Raw genomic sequence first — 23669 nt, forward strand, 5'->3', positions numbered from 1 at the left:
AAGAGATGAGTAAATATACATTTTATCAATCATTATTAATAAAATAAATTGAGATTGTAAAATATGGAATATTCATCCCTAATAATTTATCACAATCGTCAGATACATCCAAAAAACTAAAAGAACATAAATAAATACATTTTACTTAACGTTATAAAATTAACGGGGCTAGTAAAATGTACAAAAATAATAAGATTCCGAAACCTCAAAGCTCTAGCTACAAAAAAAATGCTTTTGTGGAACTGACAAAGTCACAAAACCTCAAGAATGAAAATGACACTTTACTTAAGGGAAAAAAAAAGAAGAAAAGTTATACACCAGTTAATTATTATTCACTTCTACTCAAGGATGAAGTAGTTGCATAATATTACATATAGGTATAAATTTTATTAATAGAAAAGACATTTACCTTCAAAAAATCCAGAGTTGTCCAAGCTATAGTATCCTGTTGTAAACTGAAAAGGAGAGATATCTCGGCCAATGATGTGGTTCCATGACTTGTAATAACCCAACACATCTTCTTCTTCCACCTCAATCTTCCCATCTTCATCATACACAACACTAATTCCACACTCCCTTGTAAATGGCTTTTTGTCACCATCACGCTCACTATGTGCTACAGTAATAGTAACCAAGTCACCTCCTTTCATCTCATTAGGCCCAAACATCCAATGGCTTAACATACATAAACACTCTCCACCAAACTTCACTTTACTAATAATATGATCATAAATCCAGAAAAGCTTTTTTGTAATATTACTAAATTTGACCATTGGCAACAAAACATATTCATCTGCATGAAATTGAAATGTTTCCACACAGCAGAAATTCAATCCTCGTAGCTTGTTAGGAGATGATGGAATGGTAAATGATATTGATGGGCCCTCGCTTCTATATTCAATCCAATTCGGCATCTCACACCCCCGATAAAACGTGCTGAATATTCCTAATTCATAAAACATCATCTGCCAAATAAATACAACATTAGTAATCACCATATATAAATTCATAACACATATTCACACAACCAGAGACAATTAAGTTATTAGTTGAAACCTGGGTTCGACACTCAGTTGGTGTTCCTTTAAATATGCGAGTTGTCGGAAGCCTTTCTTTAATAAAGTCTAAATTTGTCCAGCCCAAACTATGCAATACCTTTTCCTCAATATCTTCCATAGCTTGGATTTTCACCACACCATCAACTTCAAATGAACAAGGCCGTAGTAACGCTTTCCAACAAAATCTTAAATTGCGTGGGGACATTTCTAGATGAAATTTAATTTTCTTTAGTGAGTGAGTGTAGATTGATAGTTTTCTTAGAGTGTGTGGAGGATGCTCAATTGATATAACCATTTCACAATTGTTCATACCAAGTATCTCAAGCCTAGGAAGGCTTCTCACGCAATCAGGCATTGAAACAATTGGATTACCATCTAAATACAACTCCTTCAACATGAATAAGCTACTGAAGTCCCTGGGAAAGGATTCATTAGACAAGTTATTATTTGCAAGTGACAAAATTCTTAATGAGCTCGACAAAGAAAACGCCATGAGCTTCAAATCTCTTGGTGTAGTCCCAATTTCAGATACTACACAGGAACAACAACCATCTAACAATAGTGTTTCAACCTTCTTTAACTTGCCAATGGATGTTGGAACCTTTTTAAGCCTGTAGCAGTAACTCAAATCAATGTGAACAAGTTCAACACATTGATCAATTGATTCACACACCTCAATCAAACTTATGCACTTTCTAACTATTAACCTCTCAAGTGCAGGGAGTTTGAAAAAACCACCGACGCTACGAAGACATTCACAAAAACTTAAATCAAGAATCTTCAATAATCCAAGCAATCGTCTGTCTTTTGACATGTCAAAACACTCAATATTGCTATAGGACATGTCAAGAGCAACCAGATTCTCCATTGGTAAGTCTAAAGGTATAGACTTTAAAGGAGACCCATGCATACACAACAACCATCTTAATTCTTCTGGAAAATCCTCATAAGAACCATTCATTTGCACATGATTGAGTTGCAGTAGCATTAGATTATCCATCTTACTCAATGACTTTGTTTTCACCTCAAACGATCCACGTAACTTCTTTTTGTCAAGCATTCTCATGTCAAGGGCAAGACCTAGAATATCTTCCGTACCCTACCAACAATGGGAATGCAAAAAAAGGTTATATACAAAGGTTATATATATATATTGACAATAAAAATACTTAAAAGGAGAAATATGTACTAAAAATTATTCATGGGCTCTAACCTTCTCTTGTTTCAACACTTTGAATGACTCCTCATGACACCATAATCGACTACGCCTCCATGGCTTTTGAAGAGATTCTTGACGCACTAAATCTCTTCCCATCTCTTGAATCAATGAATGCATAATCAAGTAATTCTTATTAACGTCGACACTAAGAAGGCATCTGTCAATAAGATTCATGATTCCAAATCGCGTCTCTATATCACATGCATTTAATAATGTTTCAGTAAAATATCTATCTTTCCCAACAAAGAAACAAGCAATATGCTTAAATAATTCCATTTCATTTGATGACAAAGAGTCAAAGCTCATTTGAAAAACTTTTTTTATACTGGAATGAGGTTCTTTATTTAACCCTTTTAAGCATTCTTCCCAGTATGCAACATCTCGCTTTTGCAATAACTTGCCCAAAATCTCAAGAGCTAGTGGATGTCCTTGACAATACTTCACAAGCTTTTCCGAAACCTCTTTATAACCTTCTTTGGGATTGTGGCTCTCGAAGGCATGACTGCATAGAAGCTCTAATGATTCACGTTGATATAAGCCATTAAGTAAAACCTTTATGTGATTGGGATGAAGTTGTGACTTGAATGATGCACACCTTTCCGTCAAAGATGCATCCTTGGTAGTAATAATGATTTTGCTTCCCGGATGTAAACCTTTGTTTCCAAGTAAAGCATCCAACTGGTCAAAACTACCAATATCATCAAGCACTATAAACACCTTTGTAGAGACTTCATTAACAGCTTGTAATGAGAATCTTTTTGAAACGACTCCATGAAGTTGCTTTTGTAAACCAGTCAATCCATCAAATCGTTCATTACATCTTGCGTTGATACCTTCAATAAAACTGCTTTTGTAGAATTTACTAGAGTGTAATCGGAAAACATATTTAGCCAATGATGTCTTCCCAATCCACCCATGCCTATGATAGTGAGAATGTCAATAATATGACAAGCTCCATCTGTCAACCATGAACCGATAGATTCAATATAACGATTCATCCCGATCAGACGTGGCCATGTATTACTTAGAGGTACACCTAACCTACGGTGGATGTCGGTAATAACTTCTTTAATAATCTCAGTCTCTTTCCTGGAATTTGAATTCATTGAGAGAAACAGTATATAACATCCAAACCAAATATAGTTGTGTAGTATATAAAGATTTTAAAACTATAAGAGATTTACATTTACCTTCCCTTTGAATCTTTTCCTTTTAAATCAGCGACCTCGATGAGTGCTTTCTTCCATAACTCTATCTTTTGAGCTAATTCACTTCTCTTGTATGCATTTGTTTCATCCTCCATCCTCCGTTTATGCTTCGCCATTGCTTCCCGGAAGCTATCTTGTTGCTTCCTGACATCACTGGGTTCCACATGGTACAATATGGGGATAACGATTTGGTTAAACTTCTTCTTCTGTTCAAGGATCAATGTCAATTCATCCAAGCACCATGCGGAAGAAGCATAATTCTTGGACAAGACTATTATAGAAGCCTTAGATGATTCGATTGCACTCTCCAGTTCTGGTTTCAGTGGCTCTCCGGTTTCGATCTCTTCGTCATCCAAAAAGGTGGTGATATCGGCCTCAACAAGGGCGTTGTAGAGGTGATCGGTGAAACTATTACGAGTGTCAACGCCTCTGAAACTTAAAAAAACTTCATATCTATGATTATGACCGTGATTCGATGAAGATCCTGCAGGTAAAAACTCAGTGGGAACAACCATCTGAAGCTACGAGGTAAGAAGATGAAGACAGGATCGTGTAATCGATCCGATATGTATAGATATCTAAGTCAACACCATTATTGATAGAGGAGTAGACCGAGTGGTTGTGGAATTTTTCAGCCCCCCAAGTGATGCTGCTTATATATATATAATAATAACTAGTAAAGAGCCCGTGCGTTGCGACGGATATGTCAGCTGATGTTAAATTTAATGCTGTTGTGTAATACCAAACAACCATTCTTGATTTTAAACATTTTATTTCGTCCATCCAAAAATAGTCGTATTAGTTTGTATAATAAGAGTGTATGTCTAGTGTGTTAATTCCATTCATTATTGGGTCTCTATGTATATGATTTAGTCGGTATGAAGCTAATGGGTTCATTTTATATGTACACGAATTGGGTATATTAAAATAAATACAAAATTTGTGAATTGCAAAAAAAAATGTAATTTTAATAGGAAATTAATCATACATAACTGAAATACAGAATGTTGAAGATAAAACAAAATTTATACCAACCTCTCGTTAAAAACAAACACACCACATGGATTGTTGACATGACATTTTCTCAATACACGAATTGCTCTTGATATTTTCTTAGTTGATACCCATTATTAGTGACCAATCTTCATCTTTAACTTTTTATTTTTACTTTCACATGTAAATAATGTGAGGGGATTCTTCATTTATTAGAGATAGTTAAAAGTGGTTGTTAGAGGAGGAGAGAGAAAATGTTACTATTCATGGTTAAGGGTGTGTGTGGGATTGCTTATTTAAGTGAAAAGAGACTTTTGATTAAAAGGACTTATAAACTTATAAAATTTTGAAAAGAAGTTTTTAAAATGATGTTTGGATTAGCTTATGTGTTGGGGAAAACTAAAATGACCAAAATGGACACTCTTTTTTAAAAGGAGTGTAATGGGGTTTAAGGATGAGAAGGATATAATAAGTAAATCAAACTCATTAAGTTAATAAGTTACATATTCCTAACTTTTCAAAACCCCTCTATTTTGCCTTCACCATAAGTTAAAATCCATAAGGCCTTATGGTTTGCCAAACACCTTATACACCTTATTAACTTTTCAAAAAGTTTATAAGTTACAAGTTGATGAAAATAAGGAATCCCAAACACCCCCTAAATTTGGAGAAACACAACAATTTTTTAATGTTTTTGAAAGTTGTTGTAAGTGAAATAGAGATAAAATGTAATGATAAAAGTATAAAAAGGTATTATTTAATTGAAAATGAAAGAGAAAAGATATTGTTTTTTAGTATAATTATAGAGATTGACATAGATAATAGAATGAGAATGCTCTAATACATAAATCATAATCCATCTTTTAATCATATAAATCTCAAAACATCAGCACCAATATCCAACAATTACACTTTTAAACAGAGATCAGCTCAGATTAAGTTATGGAAATGACCTGATTTTTGTTCTCATAACAAAAGTAAATTTCATGTCCTGTTAGTTTCAAATGACTTTCAATAACTACAAATATCATATAATCTATCAATATTCTAATTATCCACCATAATAACCAAGTTGTATCATTGTATATGTGTCAACATTAGAACATTTTGGTCATCGTAGTCCCTCCTCAAACCAAATTTCATCTTAAAACAAAAACTTAAAAACCGACGTCTAACAATTCTAAACAACAAATGGCAATATAATAATAATAATAATAATAACAATAAAAAAATACTAATTTCACATACTAACATAGTCAAATACAAAAACGACAATCATCCATAACATCATATAGAATCTAAACCAGATTCAAAAGTCCCATGAAGATACAGAAGTTTTAGTTGGCAAACTCAAGTCATAAAGAAGATAACTGAACCCAAAAGCATTCACTCTTCCTGAGTAGAGATTCAAATGTGTCTGTTCTGTTACATCGCATAGCTCCGGTCTCTCAAGAAGATAGAATCCATATGAAATCAGGTGTAAAATAACCAAGCCTCATGAATCAAACAAAATTGAGCTTTAATAAGTTGTTTGACTTTTGAAAGTCAAGCTTTAAAAATGCCCTATCGAAAGATACCGCACTTCACGACATGTATGTATTTTTTAAGCTAATCTACTAATTCATTAATGTACCAATTCACAATAACTTGCAATGTAAGTAAGCCACAAATTTCTTTTTAACCAATTTGCAAATAATAAATACACGTAGCATTTAAGTTTAGAACTAATTTTAGTGCAGTAATTTCACAAAGAAAAGTTAATGAGTAAGACCGAACCCGAATGGCTTTCAAAAACTTTAAAACCAAATTTTGTGTTTGAGCCCGTAACACCATCCCATCCCATCCCATCCCATCCCATCCCATCCCATCCACATCCCTAATATAAAGATATGGCTTCTTAAACATGTATAGTATGAAACCTTTTTAATTCTCATGTGGTATTTGCTAGATGTTACAAAGTTTGATGTAGTTATAACACAGATGTTACAAAGTTTGATGTAGTTATAACATATGATTATATCAATTTTAAAGTTGAAATGTGTAGTATCACTACCTTGAAAGTGAAAACTGCCTCTTTCAAGGTAAGGCAGGAGCATGTTACACATCTCAAATTTAGTTTTCATACATTAAATACCAAATTTCAAGGGAAGGCAGGAGCATAAACATTTCAGGTCATAAGGATAAACAAGCCGACCACTGGCCAGGCCGAGTCGTTTACAACGCGAATAAAACACTCCCACATTATCCCTTGTTTATACCCAAAGTATGTTGGTTTATACTAAATTTCAATTTACTATTTGACAAACATGTAACTTAAATATCTATTACATTCAATTTCCAAACTGAGTTCACGAGTGTATCCTTGATAGATTCTAGTTGTGATTTAACAACGCTAACATGCCTATATCCATCCGTTTGAAACTTTGTCTACTTGAAGTTACATTAATTGCAAAGCTGAAAGTTAGGTTCACTCTATAAAAGATAATTAACCAACTTTGTCACATTTCTATTACGTGACGCTTGATTAATTATTTTTCTACAAACTCGTTTAACTTATGTTTATATTAGACACAAATATGACAAAAGTAGGTTACTGCTTTGACAATTTGCCTTTTTTTTTTGTTTCTTAAGAGTTATATTTAGTTGAAGTAATTTGTGATTTAAAAAAATGACCTTTGTTTCAAACCTACAAGAAAAAATAAAAAATAAATTATGAAGGCAAGAAAACGCAAAAATAAAAAAAGTAAACATAAACCAAAACGTTTATCTAAATCCCGGTTTCAATAAATAAATAAAAAGTTTCTCAGTTTGGCTAATTTTTACATATATGTATAATACTAAAATGAAAAATTTAAAAAGCAAAAAAAATTGCAAAAATAAAAGAAGTAAAAAAAACCAAAACGTTTTTCTTACATCACAATTTCAGAAAAAAAATTATAGGTTTAGCTAATTTATACATTTATGTATAATACTTATTTTTCAATTTTATACACGTATGCACATATAAATACATATATACATACATACATATACATATATGTACATACATGTTATTCTTTATACACATATATGCAACTAAGATCCATGATAATGTATATATGTGTACATTATGTAATTGGAATGATAATATACATATATATATAATTAAGGGTTTTTTTGAAGTTTGGATACTTGATAAACGTTTAGATATTTTTTTCTTTTTAATTTTTTTTGCTTCTCTCTCTCTCTCTCTCTCTCTCTCTCTCTATATATATATATATATATATATATATATATATATATATATATATATATATATATATAGGAGTTTTTTTAGTGGTCTAAAATGATTCTCAAAGTTCTCAATTTTAAAAGGTTCTCTTAGGACCTCAAAATATTTAAGTCTGCAAATGAACCGAACATCGGTGAAATGTTCGTGGACCGTTCTGCGGGAAGTTCGTTTATGTTTGTTTATTTAATAAACGAACGAACATGAACACATGTTCCGCTCATTCATTTATGTTCATGAACGTTTGTTTATGTCTGTTCGTTTATGTTCATTTGTGTTGATTTAAGTGTTTTAGTTTATGTTCATTTGTCTTTGTTTGTGTTCATCTACATATGTTCATATATGTTCATTTATGTTTTTTATTATTGTTTAGTTATGTTCGTTTAGATTTTAAACACACGAACATAAACAAACACAAATGCTCATTTTTTAAATATATGAACATGAACATAGATATTTGTTTGATCAAGTGTTCGTATTCGTTTAAAAAATGAAAGAACACGACCATCCCCTTGCCCTTGTTTGTGTTCGTTCAATTCGTTTACAAGCTTTCATTATTCACATTGATGAATACACGGTCTCAATCTCAAGGTTCTGCCGATTTTATTTATGTCCGTGAACATATTCATTTTCTTAATGAACGAACACGAACATAAAATCACGTTTCGTAAATGAACAAAGCCTTAACAAGCGATCATAACTATATTAATATACATATAGAACGTATAAAAAAATTCTTTTCACTAAGGGTATGTTTGGCAAAGAGCTTTTAGGAGCTTTTAAGAGCTTTAAGCTACAAGCATTTAAGAAAAAACTCATATTTGGCAAAGAGCTTTTAGGAGCTTCTATAAGCTTTAAGCTACAAGCTTTTAAGAAAAAACTCATATTTATTGAAAAGTCTTGTTTGGTTGGAGTAGCTTGAAGCTTTTAGGTTATGAGAAAAAGCTTGAAGCTAAAAGCTCCAACTAGTAGCATTTAGAAAAAAGCTACAAGCTTTTAGCATTTTAAATTTTACAATTTTGGTACTTGAACTTTCATCACTTTTTGTTAATTTATATAATAATTTCATATTTAACCTTTATTCAAAACAAACTACCCCCCTGTGACTTTTTAAAAGGTCATAACCTTTTCACACATTAATATTTCTTTAAACAAATTACATCATAAAAACGCGCATTTTATTCTCTTTAATTTGAGTATCATATTGTTATACTTCTTTAACTTTATAAAAATAGCATATTATGTGATTACTTGTTAGGGTCAGCAACAGTCGAGTCAGGCAAGCCCATGTCATGTGTAAGACCAAAATAGGGTTACATCATAAAAACGAGCATTTTATTCTCTTTAATTTGTGTATCATATTGTTATACTTCTTTAAATTTAAAAAAATAGCATATTATGTGAATATTGGTTAGGATCGACAACAAGTTGAGTCAGGCAAGACCGGGTCATATGTAAGACCAAATTAGGGTCGGAATAAGTCGATGCAAAAAGGACTAATTTAGTTCGGTTAATGTTGGTACGTTTTTTAGTCGAAATGGGTCAAGTCAGAATAGGTTTCGGATTAGAATAGTGCACCGCGCGAGCACCCAACTAGTTTTATTAAAAGCTCCAGCCACTCTACCAAACACTTAAATATTTCTAAAAAGCTACAGCTAACAGCTACCAACTACAGATACCAGCTAGTTTTGCCAAAGATACCCTTAAATCTCTTAGTGTTAATAGTTTTACAACACTTAAAGCTTAACGTACAACCATCCAAGCATGAATAAATATTCTCATATCTCAAACCCGCTGATTATTCGAAATTTAAATTCAATCTGCACGGTCCTCTCCTGAACCCTACTTCTGTCGCAGCTCAGGAGACTCAGGCGGGCAAGACGAGCCAGTTTAGACAGCAGCTCAGGCGGTGTTTAATTGTAGGTGTTAATTGGCGATGGTGTTCGTTCATGGTCACAATCGACGACCACCAACAGAAGTGGGGAGCGTGGTGTATGGTAACAAGTAGTCGATTATCTGGTAACCTGTAAGTTGTTTTGGCCAAACTTGAATTTCCGGTGATGGTTCTTGTGACAACTCGAACTAACATATACTGACATTCAAATCTGTTTATTTTGAGCAGTAGCAAGCTTTGGGAGCCATAGTCAGTCATACTCAACCAGATTAATTGGTACAAATTTTTTATATTATTTCACAGTTTCTTTTAAAGTCTTATATCAACATTTAACATGTCTATATTGACTTCAAATCTGAATACGTTTTATTATTAAGAATCTCGTAGAAACCCGGCAATCACAATAATCCGGTTGCTTCAACCGCCAAATTCATTTCAACTTCAATATTTTATTAAGGGATATTTGTAGACTGAGTTGAACTTGACATCATTATGTTACTAATAAATTTTGGTTATTAAACCTAGAACATAATTGATATGGATATTTCTTTTGAAACTTATAGTTGTGATACCGAAAGGAGCCACAAATGTTCAAGCTTAACATTGACATGTCAATATATACTGCTTTTGTGTAGGTAAGAATACAGCATTTAATGGCATGATAACTGATAATTATTTTGTAGCATTATTAGGTTTGATAATTGATTACTTTTTAAACCGGTGTTGTATGTTTGACATGTAATTGTGGTTCAGGTTATCTGATGAATCCAGGATCTTCACCTGTGTGAAAGAAAAAAGGGCTTCCACTCTGCTGTCTGATATTGGTCACAACAAGCATATGTTGATAGCTAACCATTTCGCTCAAATTCTTAAATACTGTGCATTCACCTGATCCACCGGTAGGCCTTTGAATGATTTTATAATATTTTATTAGTGTGGAGTGTATATTTCATTGAGAGATTGTTCGTCTTGTACATGGTAGATTTTGTGCATTGGGTGGCTGTGCATATATTTTTTAGATTGTATGTCTTATTTATATATTAAATCGTATATATAGGGGCGTGCATTGTTCGGTTCTGGTCAGATTGGGCTCAAACTAAATGGAAAATTGACATTTCAGTTTTTTAGTTAATGAAAACCGTTTGGGTTTAGATCATTATTCAGCATATCTTCCATGAGTTTCGCCTAAGGCATTACAACATATCAATTAGTATTCATTATCATGTAGATCATATATATAGCAACTTACTAAACATGAACTTGTAAAATATGAAATATAACCATGACCGGCTTACAAGCGGCCGTAACTCAAAAGTTTACTGGTGTAAGTTACGCCGGTTAGCGTAGCCTACGCCCAGACCTACATAGCTTACGCCATATCCTGTACATTTGACCCGTTTTAATGCTTTCGCTCACTAATATATTGAATCAATACCTTGATTCCGGGTCACTAATTAAATGCATCGCAATATGTTTAACTCAACAAGGTTCGTGTCTTCAAATCCAAACACTTGAAACATACGGTTCAAGATCAACACGATTTCTATACTATTATTATAAACACCAACTAACGGATCTATAATCCAAATCAAACATGATATTAGTATAAAGACAAATTAACGGTTCAAACTTCAAACACTACAAATAAACCCTCTATATCACATGGTAAGTTTTTTGGACCTCAAAGCTTTTGACATTATTTTAGAAACCCTCCATATATGGCTTCTTTGGAATGTTATTACTGATTGGATTAGTGGTATGCTTAGCTTGAATATGTGATCTTGTTCCTTTAATCCCACTCTTATTTATTTTTATACATGTATATTTGGTCATTACTTTTAATGTAATTAACGACTCCATATTATGGTGACATGCTTCTGGTTGTGAAGTATAGTGAGACTTGATTAACAAAAGTTGTTTACTTGCGGGATTGCTTGTTCTTAACCATCTCCTTGAATCTCTAAGGTTAACAGTGAACCAAGTTGATGAACAATAATCATATGTGTTTTCTTTGTGGACTTATGTAGAATAAACTAGAGAGAGTTGTACATAATCTTGTAGAAAATTGAATAACAAATAACTGTTTTAATGGCATAAAATGTTTAGTACCTTCTTATATGGAATAGGTTTTGCACCGAAAGAGAACAAAAAGATTTCGCTAGCGTTCTTCAGTTATGTCCTGGTCGGTTGTCAGATCACGGTTTGATAATATCCTTAATTTTTATGCTTAAAGGTGACAATTTTGGTCTAGTTACTTAACAATGAGACAATGGGTCAATTAAATTAGCTAAAAGTGAAGCGGGCCAAATAGATGAAAGTCTATTTTAAACACATACAATCTCCTACTTCAGATTTTTATTGTAATCATTCTTCTGGGGAGTCCAGACTGTTCTGCAGGTTTGAATTAAGCTTATTCGTGTTTCTGCATTGCAATTTATGTGTGCTTCTTCTAGAGTATAGAGAGAAATCAATTTGAAATATTTGAATGCGAATAAATAAAATGAGTTTTAAAGAATCGTAAACGGAGGTGTCATTGGGCGGGATTTTTCCAATATGGGAGGTATTGGTTTTCTTTTTGTCCATTTGAAACACATTTTGATCACCAAAGTAATTATGACCGAAATTATAAAATACATCATTATTAGAATTACAATCTCATCTTTAAACACCAATACATCCACTTATGATTGAAATTTTATTCCTTAACCTTGCTGGTTCAACGGCCAGTAATGAGACATGGCCACTGTAATTTAAAATGACAATTTAAATATTGAAAGTACAATAAGTTCGTAAATAATCAACAATTATCTAATATCCCCACAAGAGAATCGGTGGCGGTCCAGGACAAAGCATAGAGCCGAAGTGTTCAAATGAGCACACAGAAGACTTTTTATTGATTTAGCTGTTCCAACATTGGGTGCAGATTCTCTTCCAATATCTACAATATTAACACGTCACACGTATATCCAAAAATAATAGTATCAAGATTATTCCATTTGCAAGATGAAAAGCGGCTTACAGTCCTTTACTCTGTTGGAGAAGCATTTGCAAGTGCAGAGGTTACAATAGCATCACCGGAAGGATTCACGCTCCGGAGGACCTCCATTGCCTCTGCAACCTTTTCCTGTAGTGCTTCTTGTGATAACAGCATTATAAAATTCTGATGCAGTTCCAGCTGATCCACTAGCATTCTAGTTACCACTTGTGCTGACTCAGCTTCCAACTGTTCCACTAGCGGGTACAGATAGTCACACAAGATCTACAATATCCACATGTCAGAAACAACATATATCCATAAATAATAATATGAAGATTAAAAGGGCTTACAGTCCTTTGCTTTGTTCCAGAATTAGCATTTGCAAGTGCAAAGATTGCACAAGCTAAAAGGAGATGATGGTCCGAACTCTGGAGGCAGTCCATTGCCTCTGCAACCTTTGCCTTTAGTGCTTCTGGTGATTCCAGCAAGTGTCGAACCTCTGTCAGATCCAGCTCCAATAGCATTGTAGTTACCTCTGGTGCCGACTCAGATTCCAGCTCTTCCACTAGTGGGTAAAGGTTCCTACCTAATATCTACAATATTCATGTCACACACATATATCCAAAAATAATACTACCAAGATTATTTCATTTTCAAGATTAAAAGGGCTTACAGCCTTTTCCTCTGTTCCAGAATTAGCATGTGATAGTGCAAAGACTACACGAACACTACGGATATGTGACGAACTCCGGAGGATCCCCATTGCCTGTGCAACCTTTGCCTTTAGTTCTTGTGGTGATCCCAGCAAGTGAAGAACCTCTGCCGGACCCAACTCCAATAGCATTTCAGTTACCTCTGTTGCTGACTCGGCTTCCAGAAATTTCACTATAGGATACAGTTTCTCGCTCAATATCTACAATATGCGCATGTCACACATATATCCACAAATAGTAATATCAAGATATTTCATTTTCAATATGAAAAGGGCTTACAGTCCTTTGCTTTTCTGGAGAAGAATTTGCAAATGCAATAGCTTCACCAGCATGGTCGTTTAATTGCTTCACAGTGTATCCACCTGGGCTTAGTTGCTTCTGGTGCCCAAAATCAGGCTATCCAGGTAGTACCAACACATTATAAATAAATCCAAAGTAACTTTAAGTCTTGTTAAAAAGTGAAAAAATTGAGATTACTTGGAGAGATATTGACATGTAAGGAACTCCATCAGGCGACATGGCAGTTGGACGCGTTTCTGAACACTCCGCCTGCATACGGGTAAAATCCAAAGATCACTCTATTTGGCATTGTGTGGTTTTTAACCATGAGATAAGAGTATGTTTAGGTGTTGAAATGTACCTGAGACCCAAGTATTTCAGAACTCTTTTGGGAAAAAGCTTTAAAGAGCACTTTCTCTACTGGTGGAAAGAAAAGAAGATAAAAAAAAATACTTAATACTTCAATTACTTAGCTACATTATTAAAAAAAAGGCGTACTACGCAAGACTTTGAGTAAATTTAATTCAAAGAAACATCTACCTTTATAGTTCCGAGGCCCAGTGGAAAGAGAATAATACGAGTCTTTGGGATCCCTTGTAAACTGAGTTTGTTCTAGGAAGTATTCTCCTGTTGTTAATTGCAAATCAGATAAATCTCCACCAATGATGTGATTCCATGACTTGTAATAACCCAACGCGTCTTCTTCTTCCTCAGTCTTTCCATTTTCGTAATACACAAGATCAATCCCACACTCCTTAATAACGTCATCATCATACGTAGGAAATAGATGTTCTACATGTATAGTAATCTCATCACCAGGTTTCATCTCATTCTGCCCAAACATCCAATGGCTTAACCAACTGAAACACCAGTTTTCACCTTCCCGATTACCATCCAATGGTTTAGCCATCTCCGCAGAATTGGTACAATGATGATAAATCCAAGTGTGCTTTTGTGTAATATTATTAATTGTGATCTCTGGCAAAAAAAAATGTTCCTTTTAGCGATGGGGTTGGTTGATCTAGTAATGGGGGCTGCTCCACACAACAGAAATTCAATCCTCGGAGCTTTCTAGGAGATGATGGGACGGTAAATTTCATTGCTAGGACCTTGATTGTATTCCTTATCCAGTTCGGCATTCCTTCCCCCCAATAATATGTACTGAATATTCCAAACTCATAATGCAACTGCCAAATACAATATGAATCACAATAAGTTCTTAAAAACGCACACGCACTCACACACACACACACACACAGACACACATGTGTCTATGTGTACACGCAACAAGAGATTATTAGTTAGAGCAAACCTGGAGTTCTTGAGTTTTCAAGCTTCCTTCTATGGTAAACTCTAAATTTGTCCAACCCAAAGTATGTAATACCTTTTCCTCAACATCTCCATAGGTTGAATTTCGACCATGCCATCAACTTCAATTGGTGAACATAGTAATTGAATCTTATTTCCCAGGAATCTCAGCGGAGACATTTCTGGATCAAATTTAACTTTCCTCGGCATATTAGAGCACTTTATTGATAATTCTCTTAGCGAACATGGAGGATGCTCAATTGATACCAGGCCAAGGCAGTTATTCATACTAAGTAGTTGAAGCCTAGGAAGGGTTCTCACACAATCAGGCATTGAAACAATTGGATTACCATCTAAATATAATGCCTCTAACTTGTTTAGACAATTGAACTCCACTGGAAAGGATTCTTTTAACAAATTCATATTTATAAGTGATAACGTTTTCAGTGATCTTGGTAAAGATGTCATAAATGTGGATACAAGTGAATCACAACCATCTAACAATAGTGTTTGGGCGTGCTCTAACTTGCCTAGGGATATTGGAAACCTTTTAAGCTTGTAGCAGTAACTCATATCAATGTGAACAAGTTTAACACATTGCTCAACTGATTCACACACCTCAATTAAACTTATGCACTTTCTAACTATTAACCTCTCAAGTGTGGGGAGTTCAGAAAAGCCACCAAGACTATATAGTTGTTCACAAAAACTCAGATCAAGAATCTTCAATGATCCAAGCAAACACCTTCCTTTTGAGCTTGATTCAACCAACTGGTGAAATGGAAATAAGTTAAAATAAATAATGAAATGTGTTTACTCAAGTTGAAAGAACAATAATAGTTCTATACGGTAATTTTAATAAAGCTCTAATACGGGTTAGAAGATTTGAAGTGCACACTCGTATAAACTAATCTAATTCCAAACATGATGAATGTGGCCAAGAGGGTCGTACCCCATTGTGTGGTTCGAGGGAACACAAGGAAAGGTAAACAGTAAATATGGTAGTTATGGTGTGTTTGGGATTCCTTATTTTACCTTCTTATAACTTTTCATTAAGTTAATAAGTTACAACATTGTAACTTATGCAACTTTTTCTCTCACAATATAAGCAATCCCAAACACCTGATTATTTTTTAAAAAGTTAAGAAGTTATCAAAAATAAGCAATCCCAAACACCCCCTTAGTTGCAAACTGTTTTTCCCGCCAATTGAAATGACCACCAAAATCAACGATTTATTCCCTCTAGGCCTGACAAAAGAGCATGATCTCTTTGGGTTACGCGTTGTAACATGTTTTAAACAAAGTTAATTGTTTTAGAAAAAACTAGCCCCTCCCGGTTAAAACTATTAGGTTTAGGGGGGGGGGGGGGAAGTACTCACCCAGCCATCCCACTCAGATTAAATGAGCCTTTTTTTAAGTATTCACCCCACCCTGGATTAAAATGACTCGTTTCAGAGAAGAAAAAAAGTTACAATTTTTGTCCTTTTGAATATCTCAAATTAGAGAATGGGTCATTTTCAAAAACAAATTTCACTTACTATCCGTTATATGATTTTTCATCTTGCTTTTAGTCATTACAGAAAATGAAGCTAACTTTTTTAGTTAAGAGCATTCTTAGTCTGTTTCTTATAAATATGTGAGAGAGATTTGTAAATTATATGGTATGGTTTGAGTGATTGTGAGTATATAATGATAAACTTTTTTATAAAAAAGTTAAACTTAGGTTACACTATTCACAATGTTTAATTCTTTAATATTTTTTGAAACTGTCAATTAATGAATGAGTAGCAAAAATAATAATAAATACAGAAGTATTATTTAAGTAGTAGAGAGAAAAAAAATATTTTTTAATTTAGTTACATGAATATGTGTGAGGTGCATGAGAGTATTTAATTAATTTCACCTCTTATTATTAATCATTAAATAATATCATATTTTATTTTTATTAGTAGTTAAAATAATATTTGCGACACTGTATCATAATATTTGCGAAATTTGAAACCCGTAGTAGTGGTCACTCCTCCGTTGTTTAAACGACCAAACTTTAATTCATTTTGCAATTTGTTTTTTTATAAATCAATCTTTAAACATCGTTTGACATCATCTGTCCAATTTAATTAGGTTAAAAAATAAACTTAAATAGCATTTTCCACTACTTCCCTATGAAGACGACCTTATTTGACCGGACTAGTCCTAGTGATTAAGACCGACAAATTATGTGTTATTTATCAGACCACGACATCCACATCAGGCGATACCGCATTGAAGGAACATAACGATGCAATTGCAGGTGTGGCAGATTGTAATTATTGGACGGAGATGAAATCGGAAGGGGGGGGGGGTGTTGTTGTGAAGTGCTTTATTGTGAAGGCGTAGGAACTTGTGGTGGTTTGGGTTTGGGGAGGGGGGGGGGGGTGGGGGTTACTTAGTTTTTTTATTAACATTGTAGGCCCTGTGCTTATATATCATTTTGTTTTTAAAATTAAGGTATATTTTAGTTAGGGATTGAAAATTACATGTATGCTTTCATGTGCTTGACGCATAGTGCCATTAACTAAGAAATTGGATGGCCGTTAGGCTAGATAAGTAAACCAAGGCTAAATTCCAAATAAATGATAGTAAGAGCATCCACAACGGTGTCCATGTGACACCGTCTTGATCTATATGGATATGGCAGACATAGAGGAGTACAAACTTTGTTGATGTAGTGATTGTTTTTGAATGTTGGTTGTGAATGAATTTTGCAAACCTAAAGCAAACCTTGATATTTGTGCATTTTAGTGAATAATATAGATTAATTTTATATTTGACTGGATCCCACCAAATTTATGGAGAAAAGCACCCGATTCATATATTTATATATATATTATATACTATATATAAAGCATGAGTTAGAAACCTTTTAAATTTTAAGAGGTACACAAAACCATGCATAAGATACAACACACAATGCATAATCTTATGAAATTTTAGGGGTAATATAGTCTTTTGTCACCTCTTCTACGGTTAACAATATTAGATTCAAATATAATTACAAATATAGTTATTTAACTTCAATCACACTTTGTCAATTTATATAATATTTACCCGTTTACCCCTTATTCTAAATTAACTACCCCTACGACTTTTAAACGACCATAACCTTTTCACATATTAATATTTTTTCAAAAACAATTACATCATAAAAACGAGTATTTTATTCTCTTTAATTTGAGCATGGTATTGCTATATTTTTTAATTTTAAAAACGTAATATGTTACGTGATTACCAGTTAGGGCCAGCAAACGGGTCGGGTGGATTCGGGTCATGGATCAGATATGGCAACTGTCAAAACACGTGATACAAAAAATGTTAATTTCGTCCTGGTCTGGTCAGACCGGTCACGCGTGTACCGACACTAGGTTGCACGCGTACAACCGTTGTGTGACACGTTTACCGATACCGGTATACGTCCGATGTAGCGTTACACGAACACTGTTGTTGGATTAAACGCATGTCGATGTGATACCGGTCGCGTACTAACACCGGTTACGCGTTCGATGTCGTGTTTGCATGCATACTCGTGGCATCGCATGGGCAGATGGCTAGTGTGTGTATATATATATATATATAATATTTTTATTACTTTAAATTAGTAACCATATTTAACTTTCACTTTCATATTTGTTTTTTTTTTATATTTTTTTTAGTTTCATATTTAACCATATAATCATTGGAATATCTATGACCATCGGTATTTTTATACTTTTTAATACTTAGTAGTTGATTTCTACTAATGGTAAAAGTATATGATGATGTGGAGTATGAAGTATAGGTTTGTTGTTGTAAAATAAATTGAGGTTTTTGTAAAAAGTTTGGAAGCTGACGTGACACTGAGATGTTAGTTTGTACACGTTTGTTGTTATGGATACTTTAAGGTTATGCGTAGTGGAGGGGCTACAAATTGGGGCGGATTGTGACACGTGGCGCCCAGTTAACAAATGGTAGGAATTTGTTTTTGGGTTGTAATGGTGTAGGAGCTACAAATAGTAATATAATAGTAATATATATATATATATATATATGCATATATATAACACACTTACATACTAATATAATAATAATATTCATTTCTTTCTTTTCGGCGACAAATTCATCCCGTCACCGCCCTTTATCGCCCCAATATCGCCTTCGGGGGTGGTGTTCCCCCCAAAATTCGCCCAATTTCGCCCTCAATTTCGCCCACTACACTTAGCCTAAGTTTTTATGGTTATTTTCATAAAAGACATTCAATTTGGGATATAAAAAAGAATAGAAATTGTAATTAAAAAAAAACAAAAAAACAAATATCAATATACCCCGCCATTAGGGGTGTTCAGTATTCGAATAGGACTCGAATAACTCGAAATTCGATTCGACTCGTATTCGAATTCGATTTTTATCATTCGAATTCGATTCAGTTCGAATTCGATTTTAGAAATCGAATCGAATACGAATTTATTTTTAAATTCGATTCGATTCGAAATTCGAATTCAAATTATACATTTTATTATTGTTATATATATACATACTTATAAAAATATAAACCACATAAATTTAGTATCAGATATGGCAACTGTCAAAACACGTGATACAAAAAATGTTAATTTCGTCCTGGTCTGGTCAGACCGGTCACGCGTGTACCGACACTAGGTTGCACACGTACAACCGTTGTGTGACACGTTTACCGATACCGGTACACGTCCGATGTAGCGTTACACGAACACTGTTGTTGGATTAAACGCATGTCGATGTGATACCGGTCGCGTACTAACACCGGTTACACGTTCGATGTCGTGTTTGCATGCATACTCGTGGCATCGCACGGGCAGATGGCTAGTGTGTGTGTATATATATAAAATATTTTTATTACTTTAAATTAGTAACCATATTTAACTTTCACTTTCATGTTTGTTTTTATTTTATATTTTTTTTAGTTTCATATTTAACCATATAATCATTGGAATATCTATGACCATCGGTATTTTTATACTTTTTAATACTTAGTGGTTGATTTCTATTAACGGTAAAAGTATATGATGATGTGGAGTATGAAGTATAGGTTTGTAGAGGTTTGTTGTTGTAAAATAAATTGAGGTTTTTGTAAAAAGTTTGGAAGCTGACGTGACACTGAGATGTAAGTTTGTACACGTTTGTTGTTATGGATACTTTAAGGTTATGCGTAGTGGAGGAGCTACAAATTGGGGCGGATTGCGACACGTGGCGTCCAGTCAGCAAATGGTAGGAATTTGTTTTTGGGTTGTAATGGTGTAGGAGCTACAAATAGTAATATAATAGTAATATATATATATATATATATGCATATATATAACACACTTACATACTAATATAATAATAATATTCATTTATTTCTTTCCGGCGACAAATTCATCCCGCCCCCGCCCCTTATCGCCCCAATATCGCCTTCGGGGTGGTGTTCCCCCAAAATTCGCCCAATTTCGCCCCTCAATTTCGCCCACTACACTTAGCCTAAGTTTTTATGGTTATTTTCATAAAAGACATTCAATTTGGGATATAAAAAAGAATAGAAATCGTAATTAAAAAAAAAACAAAAAAACAAATATCAATATACCCCGCCGCTAGGGGTGTTCAGTATTCGAATCGGACTCGAATAACTCGAAATTCGATTCGACTCGTATTCGAATTTGAAAGTTCGAATTCGATTTTTAATCATTCGAAATCGATTCGGTTCGAATTCGATTTTAGAAATCGAATCGAATACGAATTTATTTTTAAATTCGATTCGATTCGAAATTCGAATTCAAATTATACATTTTATTTTTGTTATATATATAAAAATATAAACCACATAAATCTTTTGAGTAACACAGATTAAAAATTAAAGGTTAATCGTTTGGTCAATAAATAATGTAATTGAACAATAATATTTTGAATATTTAGAATGTGATAACTTTAAAATATATATTTATTTTATGTGCTTAACTTTTTGTTATTAAAAAACTCAAATTTGTAGTGGTTTTGAAACTAAAATAGATTTTTTTAACTGAATTCGAATCGAATTAATTCGAATTCGAACTTCATTCTCGAATCGAATCGAATTTCGAATTAACTTTTCTGAATTCGAATCAAATCGAATTTGTTGAATCTATTTCGAATTCGAATCCAACTTCAAAATTTCAAAATTCGAATAATTCGATTCCAATAGATTCTTATATTCGAAATTCGATTTATTAAAGACCCTCACCCGCCACATGGTTCCACTATGTTAATAATTCGTTTAGAAAAAGTACTCACTCATTCCCACCTCTATAGTCTACACTACCTCCAGATTAAAATATACCCATCCTCATCCCACCCTACCTCCCGGGCAAAAATGAGTCGATTCAGCAAAATTAAAATTATTAACTACCCTAACCAACAAACCCAACCCACTCCGCCTACCCCCACACGAAGACAAAAATAAAAGTAACCATCCCACTCACTCAATCCCGGGTTATAATGAGCCTTTCAAAAACAAAGGTAAACCACCTGGGTTAAAATGAGTTATTTTAGAAAGAAAACTTACCATGTTGAGCCGTTGTCTAGTTTAAGTAACCCAAATTTGACCATTTTTTAATATATGGTAACCAATTTTGTCCCGTTGGCTAATTTGAGAGAAACAATTTGTTTTCTCCCAAATCAACTCATTTTTAAAGAATGTGCAACAATAGTTATCTAAAATGTTACCTTTTGCCTATGTGCAGGTGGTTGTATGTTACTTCTTATGTCAAACGATTCAATATTGCTATAAGACATGTCAAGAGCAACTAGATTCTCCATTGGTTGGTTTAAATATATAGACTTTGAAGGGAACCCATGCATACACAACCATCTTAACTCCTCTGGGAAATTCTGGAAACACTGATCATTGAGTTGCATATAGTTTAGTTGTAGCTTTAGATTATCCATCTTCCTGAATGACTCTTTTTTCAGCTCAAACGATTGAAGTAACGTTTTATTTTCAAGCATTCTCATGTCAAGGGCAAGGCCTAGAATATAATCTGTGCCCTAAGAAAAAAGAAATTGCAAACAAATTATAATAAAGGTTATATACATGTATATAGACAATAAAGGTAGTTAGAACATGCATAACTAGTAAAAGACACATGGTCTTACTCTTTTTTTTCCAAGTACTTTGAATGAATCCTCGTGACGCCATATTCGACTACGTTTCCATATAATTTCAGGTGATTCTTGATGTACAAAATCTCTTCCCATGTCTTGGATTAATGAATGCATCGCCAATTTGTTATCCCTTTTAACACTTAGAAGGCATTTCTCAACAAGATGAGTGATCCCAGTTCTTGTGTTTAATATTATTTCAGTGAATTCTCTATCTTTTCCTACAAAGAAACAAGCAATATGCTTAAACAATTCCTTATTTTCTGATGACAAAGAGTCAAAGCTAATTTGCAAGACGCTTCCTATTTTTAATTCAGGTTTTTTCTTTAGGTCTTCTAAGGTAGCATCCCAGAAATCTACATCGCGCTTATATAGAATCTTGCCCAGAACTTCAAGAGCCAGGGGAAGTCCATCACAATAGTTTGCAAGCTTTTCAAACACCTCTTTATAACCTTCATTGGGATAGTTAGGCCTGAATGCATGATAATATAAAAGCTCTAGAGATGCATCCATATCTAAAGGCTCAAGTTTATACTCGGAATGCTGGATTTGAACTTTTGTTTTGAGTAGTTCACACCTCTCCGTCAACGATGTGTCCTTGGTTGTTATTATGATTTTACTTTCAGCATGAAGACCTTCTTTTCCAAGTAAAGCATCCAATTGATCGAGGCTATCAACATCATCAAGAACTAGTAACACCTTTTCACGAGCAAGTACTTTCCCAATCTTAGAGGTGTATCCAGAAACATCATCATCTGGAATCAAACTTGTTTTTAAAATGTCTTGGAGAAGTTGCTTTTGTACATCACGCAATCCATGATGTTTTTCCAAACATTTCCTTCTGATACTCCAACAAAGCTGCTTGCGTATTTATAACGATGTAACTGATATACGTGGTTTGCTAGAGATGTCTTTCCTATCCCGCCCAGACCCGAAATAGTGATAATGTTTGCGGACGATCCATCTTTTAGCCATGAAGTGATACGTTTAATGTCATCTTCTATCCCGATAAGTTGTGGTAGAGGCGTATTTAACGGTGCACCTAATATACTGGAGACTTCTTTGATTATTTTCTCGATAAGCTCCGCCTCCATCCTAATAATTGATTTCATCATTTCAATGAGAACTAGAAAATACAATCTACAAAACTGATAACTAGAAGGGGAGTTACGTATCAAAAGACTCAAAATCAATCGTATATAATAAGAATGCCCGCGCTATGCAGCGGGAAATACAAACCTTGATAATTAATCACGTAATAGATTTATGGGTGTTCACTGTTTCTTTTGTAATCGTGAAACCGTTTATTGGTATAGGTAGATTAATAATTCTTATTTTAAACTCAATTTAGTATCGAAGTACACCCGAAACCGGAACCTAACCATTGCTAATGGTTTGGTTTTGTTGAGTTAAATTTTCAACGTTCTGGTTTTAATTTTCGGCGACAAAAGCGTTGCTAACAGCTTGACTCGCGGTTTAATTTAAAACCATCAAAACCGAACCACAAACACATATACGTAAAATGTTATTTTTAACTAAAAAAAACTATGACAATATCATACTCAAATTAAAGAGAATTAAATGCTCGTTT

At 33.8% G+C, this 23669-nt stretch overlaps 2 protein-coding genes and 1 pseudogene across 4 annotated transcripts; all 3 read right to left on the reverse strand.

The window, feature by feature from the left end:
• Positions 1-389: 389 nt before the first annotated feature.
• Positions 390-4000, reverse strand: LOC143635988 (disease resistance protein RUN1-like; annotated as a pseudogene). Its single transcript, XR_013154166.1, has 4 exons — positions 3468-4000; positions 2272-3366; positions 1057-2157; positions 390-965 (listed from the first exon to the last, which is right to left on the reverse strand). The product of XR_013154166.1 is annotated as a disease resistance protein RUN1-like (transcript).
• A 7419-nt stretch (positions 4001-11419) lies between these two features.
• On the reverse strand, positions 11420-14588 carry LOC143635973 (uncharacterized). 2 transcript variants are annotated; one of them, XM_077103681.1, is made up of 8 exons: positions 14150-14588; positions 13971-14029; positions 13808-13879; positions 13610-13726; positions 13291-13530; positions 12968-13210; positions 12660-12899; positions 11420-12578 (listed from the first exon to the last, which is right to left on the reverse strand). In XM_077103681.1, the coding sequence occupies exons 1-7, from the start codon at positions 14517-14519 to the stop codon at positions 12666-12668; spliced, it is 1335 nt and encodes a 444-aa protein (XP_076959796.1). In that variant the 5' UTR covers positions 14520-14588; the 3' UTR covers positions 11420-12578; positions 12660-12665. The 2 variants fall into 2 exon arrangements, with proteins under 2 accessions (XP_076959796.1, XP_076959795.1); XM_077103680.1 differs by having other exon boundaries at positions 11420-12899.
• Positions 14589-15000: 412 nt separating this feature from the next.
• Positions 15001-23277, reverse strand: LOC143635989 (disease resistance protein Roq1-like). The gene is made up of 4 exons (XM_077103689.1): positions 22073-23277; positions 21644-21964; positions 15116-15688; positions 15001-15039 (listed from the first exon to the last, which is right to left on the reverse strand). The coding sequence occupies exons 1-4, from the start codon at positions 22589-22591 to the stop codon at positions 15001-15003; spliced, it is 1452 nt and encodes a 483-aa protein (XP_076959804.1). The 5' UTR covers positions 22592-23277.
• Positions 23278-23669: the final 392 nt, after the last annotated feature.

The sequence above is a fragment of the Bidens hawaiensis genome, unplaced genomic scaffold, assembly GCF_021521415.1.
Source record: "Bidens hawaiensis isolate Kalapana, Puna unplaced genomic scaffold, B.hawaiensis_p1.1 tig00007743_1, whole genome shotgun sequence".
Taxonomy (NCBI): domain Eukaryota; kingdom Viridiplantae; phylum Streptophyta; class Magnoliopsida; order Asterales; family Asteraceae; genus Bidens; species Bidens hawaiensis.

What these genes read in the sequence shown, in the direction of transcription:
- LOC143635973 (XM_077103681.1), bottom strand. Translation starts at nt 14,519, where the DNA reads ATGGCTAAACCATTGGATGGTAATCGGGAAGGTGAAAACTGGTGTTTC. An exon ending in ACATGTCAATATCTCTCCAA is followed by an intron (nt 13,727 to 13,807) that starts GTAATCTCAATT and finishes CTACCTGGATAG; the next exon opens with CCTGATTTTGGGCACCAGAA. An exon ending in CTGGAACAGAGGAAAAGGCT is followed by an intron (nt 13,211 to 13,290) that starts GTAAGCCCTTTT and finishes TGAATATTGTAG; the next exon opens with ATATTAGGTAGGAACCTTTA.
- LOC143635989 (XM_077103689.1), bottom strand. Translation starts at nt 22,591, where the DNA reads ATGGATGCATCTCTAGAGCTTTTATATTATCATGCATTCAGGCCTAAC. An exon ending in AAGTACTTGGAAAAAAAAGA is followed by an intron (nt 21,965 to 22,072) that starts GTAAGACCATGT and finishes CTTTTTTCTTAG; the next exon opens with GGCACAGATTATATTCTAGG. An exon ending in CACCTGCACATAGGCAAAAG is followed by an intron (nt 15,689 to 21,643) that starts GTAACATTTTAG and finishes CCATTTCACCAG; the next exon opens with TTGGTTGAATCAAGCTCAAA.